The sequence below is a fragment of the Lepidochelys kempii genome, chromosome 8 (genome assembly GCF_965140285.1).
Source record: "Lepidochelys kempii isolate rLepKem1 chromosome 8, rLepKem1.hap1, whole genome shotgun sequence".
Taxonomy (NCBI): Eukaryota; Metazoa; Chordata; order Testudines; family Cheloniidae; genus Lepidochelys; species Lepidochelys kempii.
Genome location: NC_136387.1, coordinates 63,535,067 through 63,549,750, shown reverse-complemented (window position 1 = coordinate 63,549,750; position 14,684 = coordinate 63,535,067). Strand labels below are relative to the sequence as shown.

At 42.2% G+C, this 14,684-nt stretch overlaps 1 protein-coding gene across 1 annotated transcript in view; it reads left to right on the top strand.

Annotated features, from left to right (window-relative positions):
- Positions 1-1,160, top strand: part of LOC140916619 (coagulation factor XIII B chain) — a 148,411-nt gene extending 147,251 nt beyond the window's left edge. The window contains exon 18 of the mRNA XM_073358292.1: positions 1,155-1,160. Within this exon, the coding sequence (XP_073214393.1) occupies positions 1,155-1,160 (6 nt within the window). The remainder of the gene's footprint in view (positions 1-1,154) is intronic.
- Positions 1,161-14,684: the final 13,524 nt, after the last annotated feature.

Below are 14,684 nucleotides of genomic sequence, written 5' to 3'. Positions count from 1 at the left end.
CTAGTTTCTGTGAGTTGGGGAGGAAGAGCACAGTATGATAGAGCTGGTCAGAAATTTTCCCACAGATAAAACACTGATTCATCAAGCTTTTTGCAGAAACATGGTTATTTTAATAAATCTCCATCGTTGCTTGGCTTTCATTCTATGCATCCTAACTCAAATGTTTTTACTAGTGTATAACCCTGTCAAGGTTCCTTCCCCACTCTCCACTCTAGGGTACAGATGTGGGGACCTGCATGAAAACCTCCTAAGCTTACTTTTACCAGCTTAGGTTAAAACTTCCCCAAGGTACAAACTATTTTACCCTTTGCCCTTGGACTTCCACTGCCACCAACAAACTTTATCTGCGTTCCTGAGAAAACATTGTTTGGAAACGTCTTTCCCCCCAAAATCCTCCCAACCCTTGCACCCCACTTCCTGGGGAAGGCTTGGTAAAAATCCTCACCAATTTGCATAGGTGACCACAGACCCAAACCGTTGGATCTTAGAACAATGAAAAAGCATTCAGTTTTCTTACAAGAAGACTTTTAATAGAAGTAAAGAATCACCTCTGTAAATCAGGATGGTAAATACCTTACAGGGTAATTAGATTCAAAACATAGAGAATCCCTCTAGGCAAAACCTTAAGTTACAAAAAAAGACACACAGACAGGAATATTCATTCTATTCAGCACAGCTATTTTCTCAGCCATTTAAAGAAATCATAATCTAACACATACCTAGCTAGATTACTTACTAAGTTCTAAGACTCCATTCCTGTTCTGTCCCCGGCAAAAGCATCACATGGACAGACACAGACCCTTTGTTTTTCTCCCTCCTTCCAGCTTTTGAAAGTATCTTGTCTCCTCATTGGTCATTTTGGTCAGGTGCCAGCGAGGTTACCTTTAGCTTCTTAACCCTTTACAGGTGAAAGGATTTTTCCTCTGGCCAGGAGGGATTTTAAAGGGGCTTACCCTTCCCTTTATATTTATGACAAACCCTCTTCTTGCCTCACTGTAATTTAAAATGTTCTCATAAACTGGACTGGTTGATCACTAGAGAATCTGAATCAAAGTTACACACAACTAATGGAACACCATAAGTGATTTAATTAACCTGAGGTCCTTCATGGGAATGTGTCACTGACTCTAAATGTTCCTGTATCTCTTTTTCAGATATGAGATGTGCACCTCCACCAGAGATTTATGATGGTAGGATTCTAGGTGCTAAGCAACAAAGATATTTGCCTGGTGACAGGATGCATTATCAATGTGGGCGAGGTCTGAGCTTTATTGGATCTCTGACGGTAACATGTGAGGAAGGGAAGTGGTCCCAACTGCCAGAATGCAAAGGTATTTTAATTTCCTATTTCTAAAATAGCCTAGTAGTGAGGATATTGTTGGAATCAAAAATGTCACTCTCAGTCAGAAGTGCGTATTTCCTTGTTTTTCTGTCGTCTTATAATGCACAAATATAATATCTCTTGCAAACAAACCAGAGACAAAATCAATTTCCAGTCTGTGATGTTCCATGCAAGTTCTGAGTAAAGGGTAAGAGGCAAATTTTGTTACCCCTGCTCATACTAAATAGTTAACACTGACTTTGATGAACCTAGTCCAATATTAGGATTTGACCCATGACATAATGTGAATATGAATGGTTGACTGTTCTCTATTTCTGATTTTTAAGTGCGCAGTTTCACTGCCACTTGCAGATGAGCTAGACAATTGGTGAAAATGCCCACTCCTTTGAAGTCAGTGGAAAAATTCCACTGATTGCAATAGAAACAGGATTTCACCACGTATCTTCAAGCTTCCAGAAAAAAAGTGGTGTCACTCTACTGGCTCATTTTGTTTCTTTTCATATACCAGAATTTCACTGGCACAGCAATAAGAGTGGCATAATCAGGGTCATATTATTACCAAGCCATAGCACAGGTTTAGAATAAGAACAATGCAGAGAAAATAGATGAACTAATATCCGCTTTCGTTATGGTCGATTGTGGTCCCTATATAAGATACTGTTTCTCTGAATTCTCCCTCTGAAAGAGTCTTACTTTCACTCTTACCTGAGCCTCTCAGTTTTCCCTATCTCAGTCTTACTGACCTTTTAGCAGAACAAGATAAAGCAGAGAGCAAAATCAAAACAATATGAAACAATTACAAATTTAAAAATCTTGAAGCAAACTAAAATGATCAGAGCCAATGTTATTGGTATTTATGGACAAAAACTTCTGTCTTAGGTTATACACCATTAAATACACAGTTCAGTCACATCATTAAGATAATGCAACCAGGTGAAAACATATTAAAAGACTAAACAAACAGCCTATTGTGTCTAACAACTAAAACCACCCAACTCCCCTCAACCACCCTTGAGAGCTTGAGTGACTAGCTGGTATGGTACAGCATCCTCAGAAGATATGAAGAAAAACAATATTCAGCTGAAATGGAAGTTGGAAATTAAATTGGATTCTATAAGTGGAGACTCTGTTGAATTTGACTGTAAAAGGGAACATGTGAGGGATCCATGATCTTCTCCATTTAGAGTACAGTGTGTGGAGGGGAAATTGACATATCCTAAATGTAAGAGAAGAGGTAAGTGATCTCCAGTAAATGACAGTATTGGTAAATTACCTGTCTCAAAGATGTATTAATTTTTACTAGGAAATTCTCAGATTTAAAAAATACTATGGCACAATTGTGATGGGTACCATAGAAACATGTTGAAAATCATGCTTCCTGACTCAGACAGCTTGCAATCTAAATCAAACACAAATGGTGGATTAAAGAGATTCACTGGTTACTTTGCTTGTGAGCACTATTACTTGAGCTGGGACAATCTTCCTTTGACATCTGAGCCTGTTTAGGTTACCAACAGAGCAGAAAAGTTTTGTAAGTTTTCTTGTCTTACTCAAGTTCTCTAGCTGGTCCAATTCCTCATTCAGATAGCTGACTTCCACTGCAGTCTGCACTCATTTGCTTTCCCTCTGAAACTGATTTTTTTAGCTCCTAAAGTCAAGTCCTTGCTGGACCTCGTCACTGTTAGCAAGCTCCATGTTGGAGAAAGATTTAATGATCTCTTCGAGTTACTGGGAAACCTTCTATCCATGAGGGTCAGTTTGCTGGTCCTCTCAATTATCTGTCTCGCCATGTTACTCTGGGAGTGTTGCAGCTGGGTTTCTCAATCTGCCTAGAAACTTTGTAGCTGCTGACCCAACAAATATTTTCTCTCAGACTGTGAGTCATCTCTCATACCTTTCTGGGAAACCACCAAATGTTGCTTCAATTTCCTTAGTGAAGACTTCAACTCCTGTTTCAGGTCTTGTTTTAATTCCTTTGACCTTCTTTGATGTAACCTTTTTTAGCCTGAGTGGTTAGCCAATAGTCAGGGTCTTCCAACTTCTTTTTTGTGTTAAGAAGAGGAATAGGGGATAGAGTCCGGTTTTCTATGATGCAGCTTTTTTTATTTGAGTGTACACAAAGTCCTGTTCCTCTGAAGACAGGAGGATCAGACAGGAGGCAGTTTACTTGATCGCAATTCCAAGCCAGCCTTCACATTCAGCACTCTGTCCAAAAAATGCTTTCACAGTTTTTCTGCGGGGCTACTCTCTTCCAGGGCTTCTCTTGCTGTCCACTGGTTTTCCTGCAGCTTTCTGGCAACTTCTACCTCAGACATAAACAACTCCACCAATTAATCCTCAGCTCCTGTGTTTGTTCATCCCTATGGGCATGGGCAAAGCAACAAAAATTAAGGAGTGCGTGAGGGGGACACAGATTTGCCTTCTTCCTGACTGTCCTCTTCCTTTCTCACGCAGGCCACCAACACAACCACAACCAGCTGCTTAAGTGCCCTGGCCCATAAACTCCTAATCCCATCCCCTCCAAATCAGTGCCAGTGGCGTTGTGACCTGGCGCACAGGATCAAAGTGCTGATCAGGTCTGGACCAGTCAAAAGACAATCTGGCCACAGCCCAGGTACCCCCCACCCTGGCTTTATAGCCTATACCTAGTAAAATCCCTTGTATCAGCTGAGTGACACAGAGGGGCCAGATTGTAAAATCGAGTCACGGTGTGTGGGTCTCTCTTTGCTCATCTGGTCCCAGACTCCAAAGGACTATTCCTTTATATAGTATGACTATGGTTGTTTTGAAAGCCCCCTTCTCAGGAATTCCTTCTCATTCTTCTTTGAGTAGTGTCCCAATGGGTGCTCCATTCTAGGTCCACTTGCGTCCCCTGCACCTTTGATTGGAGATTTCATGTAGCTCTGTCTTGTGCACCACACTGTAGTTACCTAGCACTATGAGAGTGAACTGCCCTCAATTCCTTTTCAAGCCTCAGAGAGTATCATTCTGCATGGGGAGTATTCTGTTGGCCAGCTATGACTAGAGTCTGGCCCATTTGCATGAGCTGAGTGACACAAATGGGCCAGATTGTAAAATAGAATCTAACCTTGTCTCTCTCGCTATTCATCTAGCCCCGGTCTCTTCTCTGTTCCTTCCCACAGGATCATCAGCATTTGTGTGAAAGCCTGTTTCTCTATAATTCCTTCTTGTTCTCTCAAACTTACCATCTCTCCTTTACTTTTCAAATCTTTCTGTAAATACATCTGTTTTATTTAGCTTAGTAAAGCATTTGGCGACAGGGTACCTCTCAATACAGTTAGTTAATCAAATTTCCAACAATAGATCCACATGTACCTACTGAAATTATATTTTTCTATTTCCAGAGCTATGTATAACATTCCTAGAAGATATGGAGAAAAACAATATTGGGCTGAAATGGAGCTTGGAAACAAGACTGAATTTAGAAAGTGGAGACTTTGTTGAATTTGACTGTAAAAATGGATATGTGAGGGATCCAACATCTTCTGCATTTAGAGTACAGTGTGTGGAGGGGAACTTGCCATATCTCTAAGTGTAAGAGAAGAGGTAAGTCACCACCAATTAAACTACAATATTGGTGAATCACCTGACTAAAATTTTGTAACTTATACTGAGAAATTCTAGGGTTTAAAAAAATAGAGAAGACAAATGGTGAGTTAAAGAGACAGAGGTAACAAGCAAAGTAACCTCTATATTACTTGAGCTGGAACCATCTCCCTTTGACATGTGGGCTTCTTTGGGATACCAACAGAGCAGAAAAGTTTTGTAAGTGTTCTTGTCTTACCCAAGTTCTCTGGCTGGCCCAATTCCTCATTCAGATAGCTGACTTCCATTGCGGTCTGCACTCATTTGCTTTCCCTCTGAAGCTGATTTTTTACCTCCTTTAGTCTTTGCTGGAGCTCATCACTATTAACAAGAACCATATTGGGAAAAGCTTTCCTGATCTCCTCTAGTTACTGGGAAACCTTCTATTCATGAGGATCAGTTTCCTGGTCACCTACTTTATCTGTCTTGCCATTCTAGACTGAGAAGCCCAGCAGCAAAATTCCCAATCTGCCTAGAGACTTTGTAGCTGCTGGCCCAACAAATATATTCTTTCAAATTGTGAATCATTTCTCATACCTTTCTGGGACACCACCAAATGTTCCTTTAATTTCTTTGGAGAAGTCTCCCACTCCTGTTTCAGGTCTTGTTTTAATTTCTTTTGACCTTCTTTGATGTAACCCTTTTTGGCATAAGTGGTTAGCCAGTACCCAGAGTTTTCCACCTCATTTTTTGTGTTTGGAAGAGAAATTGGGCTAGAGTCAAATTTTCTATGAAGCAGTTTTTTTAATTTACAAAGAATGTAAACAAAGTCCTATTTCTCTGAATGCAAAATGAACAAACATCATGAGGCAGTTTCTTTGCTCACAGTTCTAAGCCTGCTTCACATTCAGCACTCTGTCCAAAAAATACTCTCACAGCTTTTCCTCACAGCCACTCTTCCAGGACTTCTCTTGCTGTTCACTGGCTTTCTGGCAGCTTCTGACTCAGGCACACACAGCTCCACCAATTAATCCCCAGCTCCTGTGTTTATCCATTCCTAAGGGCAGGAGCTGTGCAACGGTATTTAAGGTATGTGTCTGTGGGACATAGATTTGCCTCCCTCCTGACTCTCCTCTTCCTAGGCACCCCACCAGCAACACCACCACCAGGAGCCTAAGTGGCCTGGCCCATGAGCCCTTAGCCCCATCCTCTCCAAATCTGAGCCACTGGAATTGTGGCCTGGCACACAGGATAACAGTGATATCAGGTTTTGCCAAGTCAAAAAGCAATCAGGTCACAGCCCTGGTCCCCCTGCTTTCAGCTTCACAGCCTATACCTCAGTAAACATCTTGCATCAGCTGAGTGACACAGAGGGGCCAGATTGTAAAATAGAATCAGAGTCTGTGGGTCTCCCTGTGCTCATCTGGTCCCAGCTTCCAGCAGACTGTTCCTTTATACAATATGATTCATCATCGGTGATCCCTCGATTCGAGGATGATCTCTACCATGGATTTACATATGGGTCCTGAGATGACTGGAACCACAGATCTGCCCGCAGTCGGTACTGACATTTCCTGACAGGTCAGCTGCCTGCTGGGAGGCAGTTTTCTTCTGTCTCTCATTTCAGTTTGAGGGCAAAGCACTTCTCCTCAAAGCGGGCCACTGCCTGATGGAGGATGTGGCACCATTGTACTTGATTGGTGGCCTGCTCCTCCCAGCTTGTGATGTCCACATCCGTTTTCTTGAGATACACTTCTAGTGTTTCTTTGTAGCACTTCCTCTGACCACCACAAGATCTCTGACCATACTGAGATTCTGTGGTGCTGAGAATAGAGGGCTTGTTTTGGTAGGTGAGAATCTGGCATCCACACACAATGTCCAGCCCAGCAGAGTTGGTGGATAAGGGTCATTGCTTCAATGCTAGTGAATTGGCTTCAGTGAGGATGTTGGTATTAAAGTGGTAATCTTCCCACTTGATATGAAGGATCTTTCAGAGGCATCGTTGGTGGTTCCTCTGAAAACTCTTGAGGTGCTGTCGATAACCCAGGTTTTGCATCCATAGAGGAGTGTAGGGATGACAACTGTCTTATAGACCTGATTCTTGGTGTTCTTCCATAGGTCATGGTCCGTGAAAATGCACCAGAGCAGTTTCCCAAAGGAGGCACTTGTACACTGGATCCTGTGCTGGATCTCACTGGCATTTTTGCATTTAGAGAATGTTGGCTACTGAGGTAGGAGAAGTGCTCAACTATCTCCAAAGTCTGTCTCTCGATGGTGATTTGTGGTGGATCATGTGCAAGGCCAGAAAGCAAACTGATGGAGCACTTTAGTCTTCTCGATATTAAGTGAGAGTCCTAGGCTTCAGAAAGCTTGTTCAAAAAAATGTAGTGTGGACTGAAGGTGTGAATTCTCAGTGTGTGTGTAAGAATGGTACAGTCATCAGCATACTGAAGATCAATAATGGACACCTGGAGGACTTTAGACTTTGAGCAGAGACGTCTAAGATTAAAAAGTCACCCATCCATTCTGTATTGAACGTCAGTTCCAGTGAGGGAGGTGGTCTTTAACAAGGACCAGAGTGACTGCTAAATAGATGGAGAGCAGGGTTGGGGCAATAACGCATCCTTGTTTAACCACAGTTTTGATGATGAAAGGGTCAGTCTCCAAGTCATTACAGAGAACAGTGGCAGTCATCTGATTGTGAAGAAGCCTTAGGACCCTAATAAATTTTGGAGGGCAACCAAAACTGGCCAGCAGCTTCTCTCTCTATTCATTTAGTCCCAGTCACCACTCTTTTCCTTCACACAGTATGACCCCGGTTGGTGTGAAAGCCTCCCTTTCTAGAGTTCCTTCTTGTTCTCTCAACCTTACCCTCTCTTTTTTACGTTTCAAAACTTATCAGAAAATATTTTGCAATTTTAATGAGCTAAGTAAAGCCTTTTTAGACAGGGTCAGTTTCAGTACAGTTAGTGAACCAAATTTCCAATGACAGATCAACATATGCTTAAATTATATTTTTCTATTTCCAGAGTTATGTATAACATCCCCAGAAGATATGGAGAAAAACAATATTGGGCTGAAATGGAGCTTGGAATTTAGACTGAATTTAGAAAGTGGAGACTTTGTTGAATTTGGCTGTAAAAATGGATATGTGAGGGATCCAACATCTTCTGCATTTAGAGTACAGTGTGTGGAGGGGAAATTGGCATATCCTAAGTGTAAGAGAAGAGGTAAGTGATCTCCAATTAAACTACAATACTGGTGAATCACTTGACTAAAACATGTTAATTTTTACTGGGGATTTCTCCTGTTTAAAAAATACTATGGCACCATTGTGATGGGTGCCATAAAAACATGTGGAAAATCATGGTTCCTGACCCAGACAGCTTGCAATCTAAATAAAGAAGACAAATGGTAGGTTAAAGAGATTCACTGGTTACTTTGCTTGTGAGCACTATTACTTGAGCTGGGACAATCTTCCTTTGACATCTGAGCCTGTTTAGGTTACCAACAGAGCAGAAAAGTTTTGTAAGTGTTCTTGTCTTACTCAAGTTCTCTAGCTGGCCCAATTCCTCATTCAGGCAGCTGACTTCCTTTGTGGTCTACGCTCCTTTTGATTTCCCTCTCATGCTGATTTTTGTAGCTCTTTAATTCCTTGCTGGAGCACATCGCTGCTAACACGTTACATGGTGGGGAAAACTTTCCTGTTGTCCCATAGTTACTTTGAACCCTTCTGATCCATGAGAGTCAATTTACTGGTCACCTTATTTATCTGCCTTTCTATTTCAGACTGGGAATGTCACAGCCGGGCTTCTCAAGCTGCCCAGTGACTTCATATCTGCTGCCCCAAAAAATATTTTAACTCAGACTACAAATCATCTCTCATACCTTCATAGGAAAGCTCCCACTGCTGCTTCAATACCTTTTTACAAAATCTCCATCTCCTGTTTTAATTTCTTTTGCCCATCTTTGACTTTGCCCTTTTTGGCCTAAGTGTTTAGCCAATAGTCAGGGTCTTCTGCCTTGATTTGTGTGAGGAGGAAAAATGGAGGTAGAGACAGGTGTTTTCATGACACAATCCTTGTTTTTTTACAAAGAATGTACACAACATCCTGTTTCTCTGAACAGTTGGATCAGACAACAGCAGGCTGTTTCCTTGCTCACAATCCAAGCCTACCTTTACATTCACTGTTCTGATCAAGGAGGTCTCCTTTGGATTTCTACCAGGCCATGCTATCAATTCTTCTCTTGCTGTCCACTGGTTCTCTGCAGCTTTCTGGCTGCTTCTTACTTACACTCACACACTTCCATCATTTAATCTGCAGCCCTCCTATTATCAGTCCCCAGAGAAGCCACTCAACCAGAAATGCATGAAAGTGCTTCTTCACTTAGCCTGAAGGCATGATAGTCATCTTTCATATCAACTTCACTGAGTATGTCTACACAGCAGTCTAAACCTGGTCTTGAGCCCTGGCTCAAGCCTAACCCCTCTTGTATCCACACAGCAATTGTGTTAACCAAGATCTCATACTTAAGCTGTCAGGACCCTGTAGTGCTAGGACTCAGGGATCAAGCCCTATTGCTTTCCTGTGTGCACATAGCCCCAGCTTGTCTCAGGTCCTGGAAGTCCTCTGGATGTATCCCAGAGTTCCTTGGGGAATCCCCCTCAGGGCTCTAGATGCCTATAATCTCTGGTGCTGCACTCTATTGCAAATGGAATCCACACCTGCCTTTGAAAATGGCAGCAGCTCAGATCAGCATTAACCCATTGCCTGCTGAACATCAGTTTGAAAGCACACCACCAGATAGCCTGCATGGTTTGCAGTGGAGAGTGATCAGAAGAAGCTCTTTGCAAAGACAGCTGCTTCATGGTGACAAGAGCACAGTCAGATTTTGATGCACACTTCCTGGACACCCCTGCACACACAGCCCCAGGGAGGGCAAGGGAGGCCTGAGAGTGGAGTGGGGTCTCAGCAGCTGCCCTGCAGGGAGGAGGGGCAGCAGAGTTCCCGGCTCAGCATAGCCAGGGAAGGGATGATCCTCCAACAATCTGGCCTCTCCCCGCTGTCAGGGCGGTGAGTGGGAGCCAGGCCCAAAAATTCCCCACAGCCGCCTGGGGATCCCTTATCCCTGTCTCCCAGGGGGCAGGGATAAGGGATCCCCGTGGAGCACACTGCACCCCAAGCACTGAGGATGCACTTCAACACTCTGCAGCCAGTGGCAGCCAGGCTGGGTTATATGTGTCTTTTTTCCTTTTGAATCCTGTATTTTATGTCAAACTTAAAAATGGACAAAAATAAATAAAGCCCAACCAAAACACGCACCTTCATTGACCATCCCATTTCAAAATTTAAGAATTGCAAAGTTTCATTTTAATAGTTCAATGGCCCTGGAGACTGGTTTCTGACTTATCCTCAGAATAGGTGTTCATGGGCATTTTCCTGCCCATGTGACTCAGCCTAGAGCTGGAGAGCCCATTTCTCAGATTAGATGGTAGCTTGGTAGAACATCTTTTCAAACTGTAGTCATTCTACTTAGACAGCCTAAAGACTAAAGGGGTTAATTATGCAGTGTATGTATTTATGTGCTCTGTATGGACACCCGAGTCCCATCAATAGCACCATCACAGTTAGGAAACTGGGTTGGTAGTAGTTTTCTCACAGTGCAACATATTCATAAGGCTAGAGTGTCGACACTGGGCGGGGGACAGTGGGGAGGAGATGCTAGGCACTCTGGGATAGGGTTATTTTGACTTGGGTCTGTGCACTGTGGTCTGAATGCCACAGCCCTAGGTTCAAGCACAGGACAGAAAATCCTTAACCTAGGGTTAAAATGCAGTGTAGACGCTCAAGCCGAGGGTTCCTTGACACAGGTCAGCTGATTTCAGTCTCAGTAACCTTAGGCTTACATTGCTGTGAAGAGACTACCCATAGATTAAAGACACACTTACTGTGAGCTAAGCAACCTCCAATACAACAATACTATCAAATCTATTGATGGAACAATCTATTTTGTCTTACATGATTCTAGTTATCCTGTCTTCTGCTATAGAAGATGTGTAATTGCTGATCTTTCTCCCATAATAGGCTTACTCTTATATTATTGTGATAATTCCTACACTACTGCTGATAATGTGTTTTGAGAAATGATGCCCCCTTTGTAGCACTGGGGACAGAAGCAAATCATTTGTGTGTGTGTGTGTATATGTATATATGAAGAGGGCTGCCTGGAAGAAGCTGATAAAGAGTTATAGGATGAAACAGGATAAAGATCCCTGCTTCAAAAATTCCATCACTTTCCAATGCTAGTAGCTACACACTGGATCCTGATAAAATACAGTAATATGTATGAAATCAATGCATGGTTTTCTATGCTGCTTTTAAGTTATATGTAACATGAAATACTTGTTTTTAATATGTACAGTAGTTGAACCACTGCAGTTCAGGAGTAACTGCAATTACTCTTGCTGGAGTTTGTTCCAGTGTGAATTTTAAGGAGTTGTGCTGAAATCAATATTCTGTTCCTGTGAGAGACCCATAGGGGGGTTGTATGTAATATTTGTTTTAAAAAATTGATGTACTAAATTAATTTTCCCGTATTTGTTCTTTCTCTGACAGGTACTTATGAATGAATAAAAAGAAGCATCAAGCAAATAATTTTAACCCAGATCTGATGAGCAGAAGCCATTAACCAGTTATTTGTAATGTTCACACATTATGTCCTTTGTCAGTATTTTAACATAGATTGTCTGAACTGATACATGTAATTACTTCTTTTGTCACAATGTATATTAAACTAATCATAAAATAGTAACAACAGATGGGCAAAAAGGTTCAAACTACAGCTTTTTTTATGAAAATTGGAAAAGGAAGCTTTAAGGGAAATTGTACACTTGGCCGCACTTCCTGCTTGCTGAAACAGAAAGCAGCACTATTTCTCTCTGGCCCAAATCAGGAACTCCTGGAAGTCTCACTAGGAACCTTGATCTTGGGAGGCTTATAGCCCAATTGCTACATCCGGAGGTTTATTTATGGCTTGAGACTGTTTTGAGTTCCACCCATCCCTAATAGCAATTGGTCATCATTCTTTCAAATGTTTTAGTCCATGCAACCATAATGTTATCTAGACATCTAACACAGTTATATTCACTTCTCTGATGAAAATTTAAACTTATGATGTCTTTTTTTCCCTTTTGAAAATTAAAGAGTTGTATATTTCATTTAGCAATTTTAAAAAAAATCTGTTATTTGAGTGTGTTTTTTATTAATAACCCAACCTGAAGGCGAGTGAGAAGGAATTTTAGGATTTGTTGAAAAGTAGAGACAAAGATGAAAGCCTGCAGCCCATTGAATAGCAACATGATGCATGCATTAGGTAGCGTTTGAATAAATTGACTATTCTTACCTTCTACTGTATGCAACAAACTAGAAGTTAGACCAGTGGTGTGACAGAGATGAACTTATCAGACTCCACATATGTGAGAATGACAAATTAATAAAGAGACAGTGAACACTGATGGAATGCTACATGTATAAACCACCTTCTAGACCTGGGGCAGCATACTCCTACACTATAAATGCTGAACAATGCTCCCCTTCTCTCCCTCCCCCCCCTGCCACGTCATTTCCCCAAAATTGTGTGATGGCTGAAAATTGTCACATTATTACACTGGTAATGTTACTGATCTCCCTAATGGATTCTCTATTTCTAACTTAAATGCCCAGGCTTCCTATCCAATGGCTGGGGAGAGTCAGGCACCTGCCAGTAAGTCTGCATGTGTGATTCCCATCTGTTATAGACATATCTGTCCTGGTTGTGCTCAAGCTAGCGCCACACAGGCATTAGCGTAGCCTTTCTTCCCCAAGTACAACTCTGCCAGACCTTCAGCTACCTACTCGGCTGGCTAGCCCAAGCTATTGCTGGTGCGGCTGCTGCACACTGCTACTTTTAGATGCTAGATTGGGCAGCTCCCAGCTCAAAAGTAGATGTACCCTTAGACTGGGATTCACAAAAGCCAGCATGTTGAGCAAGGAGGCACCTAAACCAGCCAGTGGGGAATGCCCAGGACAAGGGTGTGGCCTAAGCCTTGCTCCTCAGTGGGAGTTCGGCACCTTTTTCTACACAGGATTCACAGGGGTGAACTCTCTCCTGTAATTAGGCACCCAAGTCAGGTCAGCCCTTTTTTCAAAAGCTCACACCACTAGGTGGTGATGCCATTATACCCAGGCATGCATTCACCCTGTAGGAGGAGCCTTAAATCCAAATACTGATGTGGAGCAGGGACTTAAACTCAGGTTGCCCTGTTGATTGCCCTACCGGATAATGGCATATTCTAGCATATGTCTTTCTCAAGCTCTCCTATTCAGCTGTTCCACTTTGTCTAACAAATTAAGTAACTAAAATGTTCATTAGCACAGGGACTTGAACTTGGGACTCATATATATCAGGTGAATCGCTAACCCCTGGACCATAGAGTCATTCTCAATGGCTCTGTAGCCTCCTGACTGTTTAATAGAAAATGGAATGGCTTCAACAGGCAAGATTGCGTTTTAGCTTTTTGATAAATGTTGTGTCCTCGTGTAAACCCTCTTTTTTACATGTCAGGATATTTTCAGTGTTCATCTGTGGCAGAGCTAAGAGGAAGCGTTTAGTCTGGGACAGCGTCACACTGATATTGCTGCTGTTCCTGAATGGCTCACACTAAGAAAGATTATTACTACTTGAAATCTACATGGCTAGTTTTGATGGCAATGGCACGACCTATGCTTAAAGACGCTTTGCTGGAGGGTGGCCTCAGATCCTAGTATTTTCTGAGAAGTTTGGCAATTGTCTTCCCCTGCTGAAACTGAAGCAGACTTTGGCAAGACGAAGGGAGGGATGTCTCCATTCCTTGGAGAAGGGGGGACCCTTACTTCCCTAAAAGGAAAAAAGACTAAAAGAGGGTATAGAGTACATTATAACTTGCTGAATTAATCTAAGACAGAAATTATTATCACGTTTTCACTTTATGGGAAGAAGCAGAAGATAAAGTCTAGAATAATAATCTAAGGCAAAAAAAATCTCAAAACACTAAAAAGTCAAAATTTGAGGAGCAATACTCCTCAGTTTAATAACATCCACATTATGTTAATTTGATGGCCAAGTTGGGTGATCACATGGAATAATGTTCTACCGATAACCCAGTGTACTGGTCCATATCCCCATACAGTTGGGATCCACGGGCTCACAAAGCACCTGTACAATGCAATTCACTATGTAACCCTATTCTGATAGGTGGTGCTAGCAGCTTATGAATCAAGGGCCAGGATCTGCCAGTGACAGAAGCACCCATGTAGTTTAGCACTGGTTATTCGCTGGTCAGATATCATTAAGCAGTGAGGTTTTTTTGAGAAGCACTTCAAGCTTCCAGAGAGTATTTACAAAATGGAGGGGGAGGTGTCACTCCCTCACTGAGTTCAATTACAGTTTACAATATAGGACGTATACAAAGTTATCTGGGAAAAGTCAGCTAATCACATGTATTCCAAGTCTGGTGCGCCTGCGTCCTGGATGCTCTCCAATGTCCGGTAGCCGAGGGCATAAAACCAGAGGAGCCCCAACCATGCTCTAGTTTCTTCTTACAGCCTGTGGGTGTGAGACAGAACCCCTGCAGCACCCATGTCTCTGCACAGTAAGTGAATGGATGTGTCCAGTAAATATCCATTTAAAGGGAGGCATTCATCTATCTGTATAGTAGAGCAAATACAGATCTACTACTGTTATAATCAATGTCTAAAGTTGCTAAAACAAAAAGGTC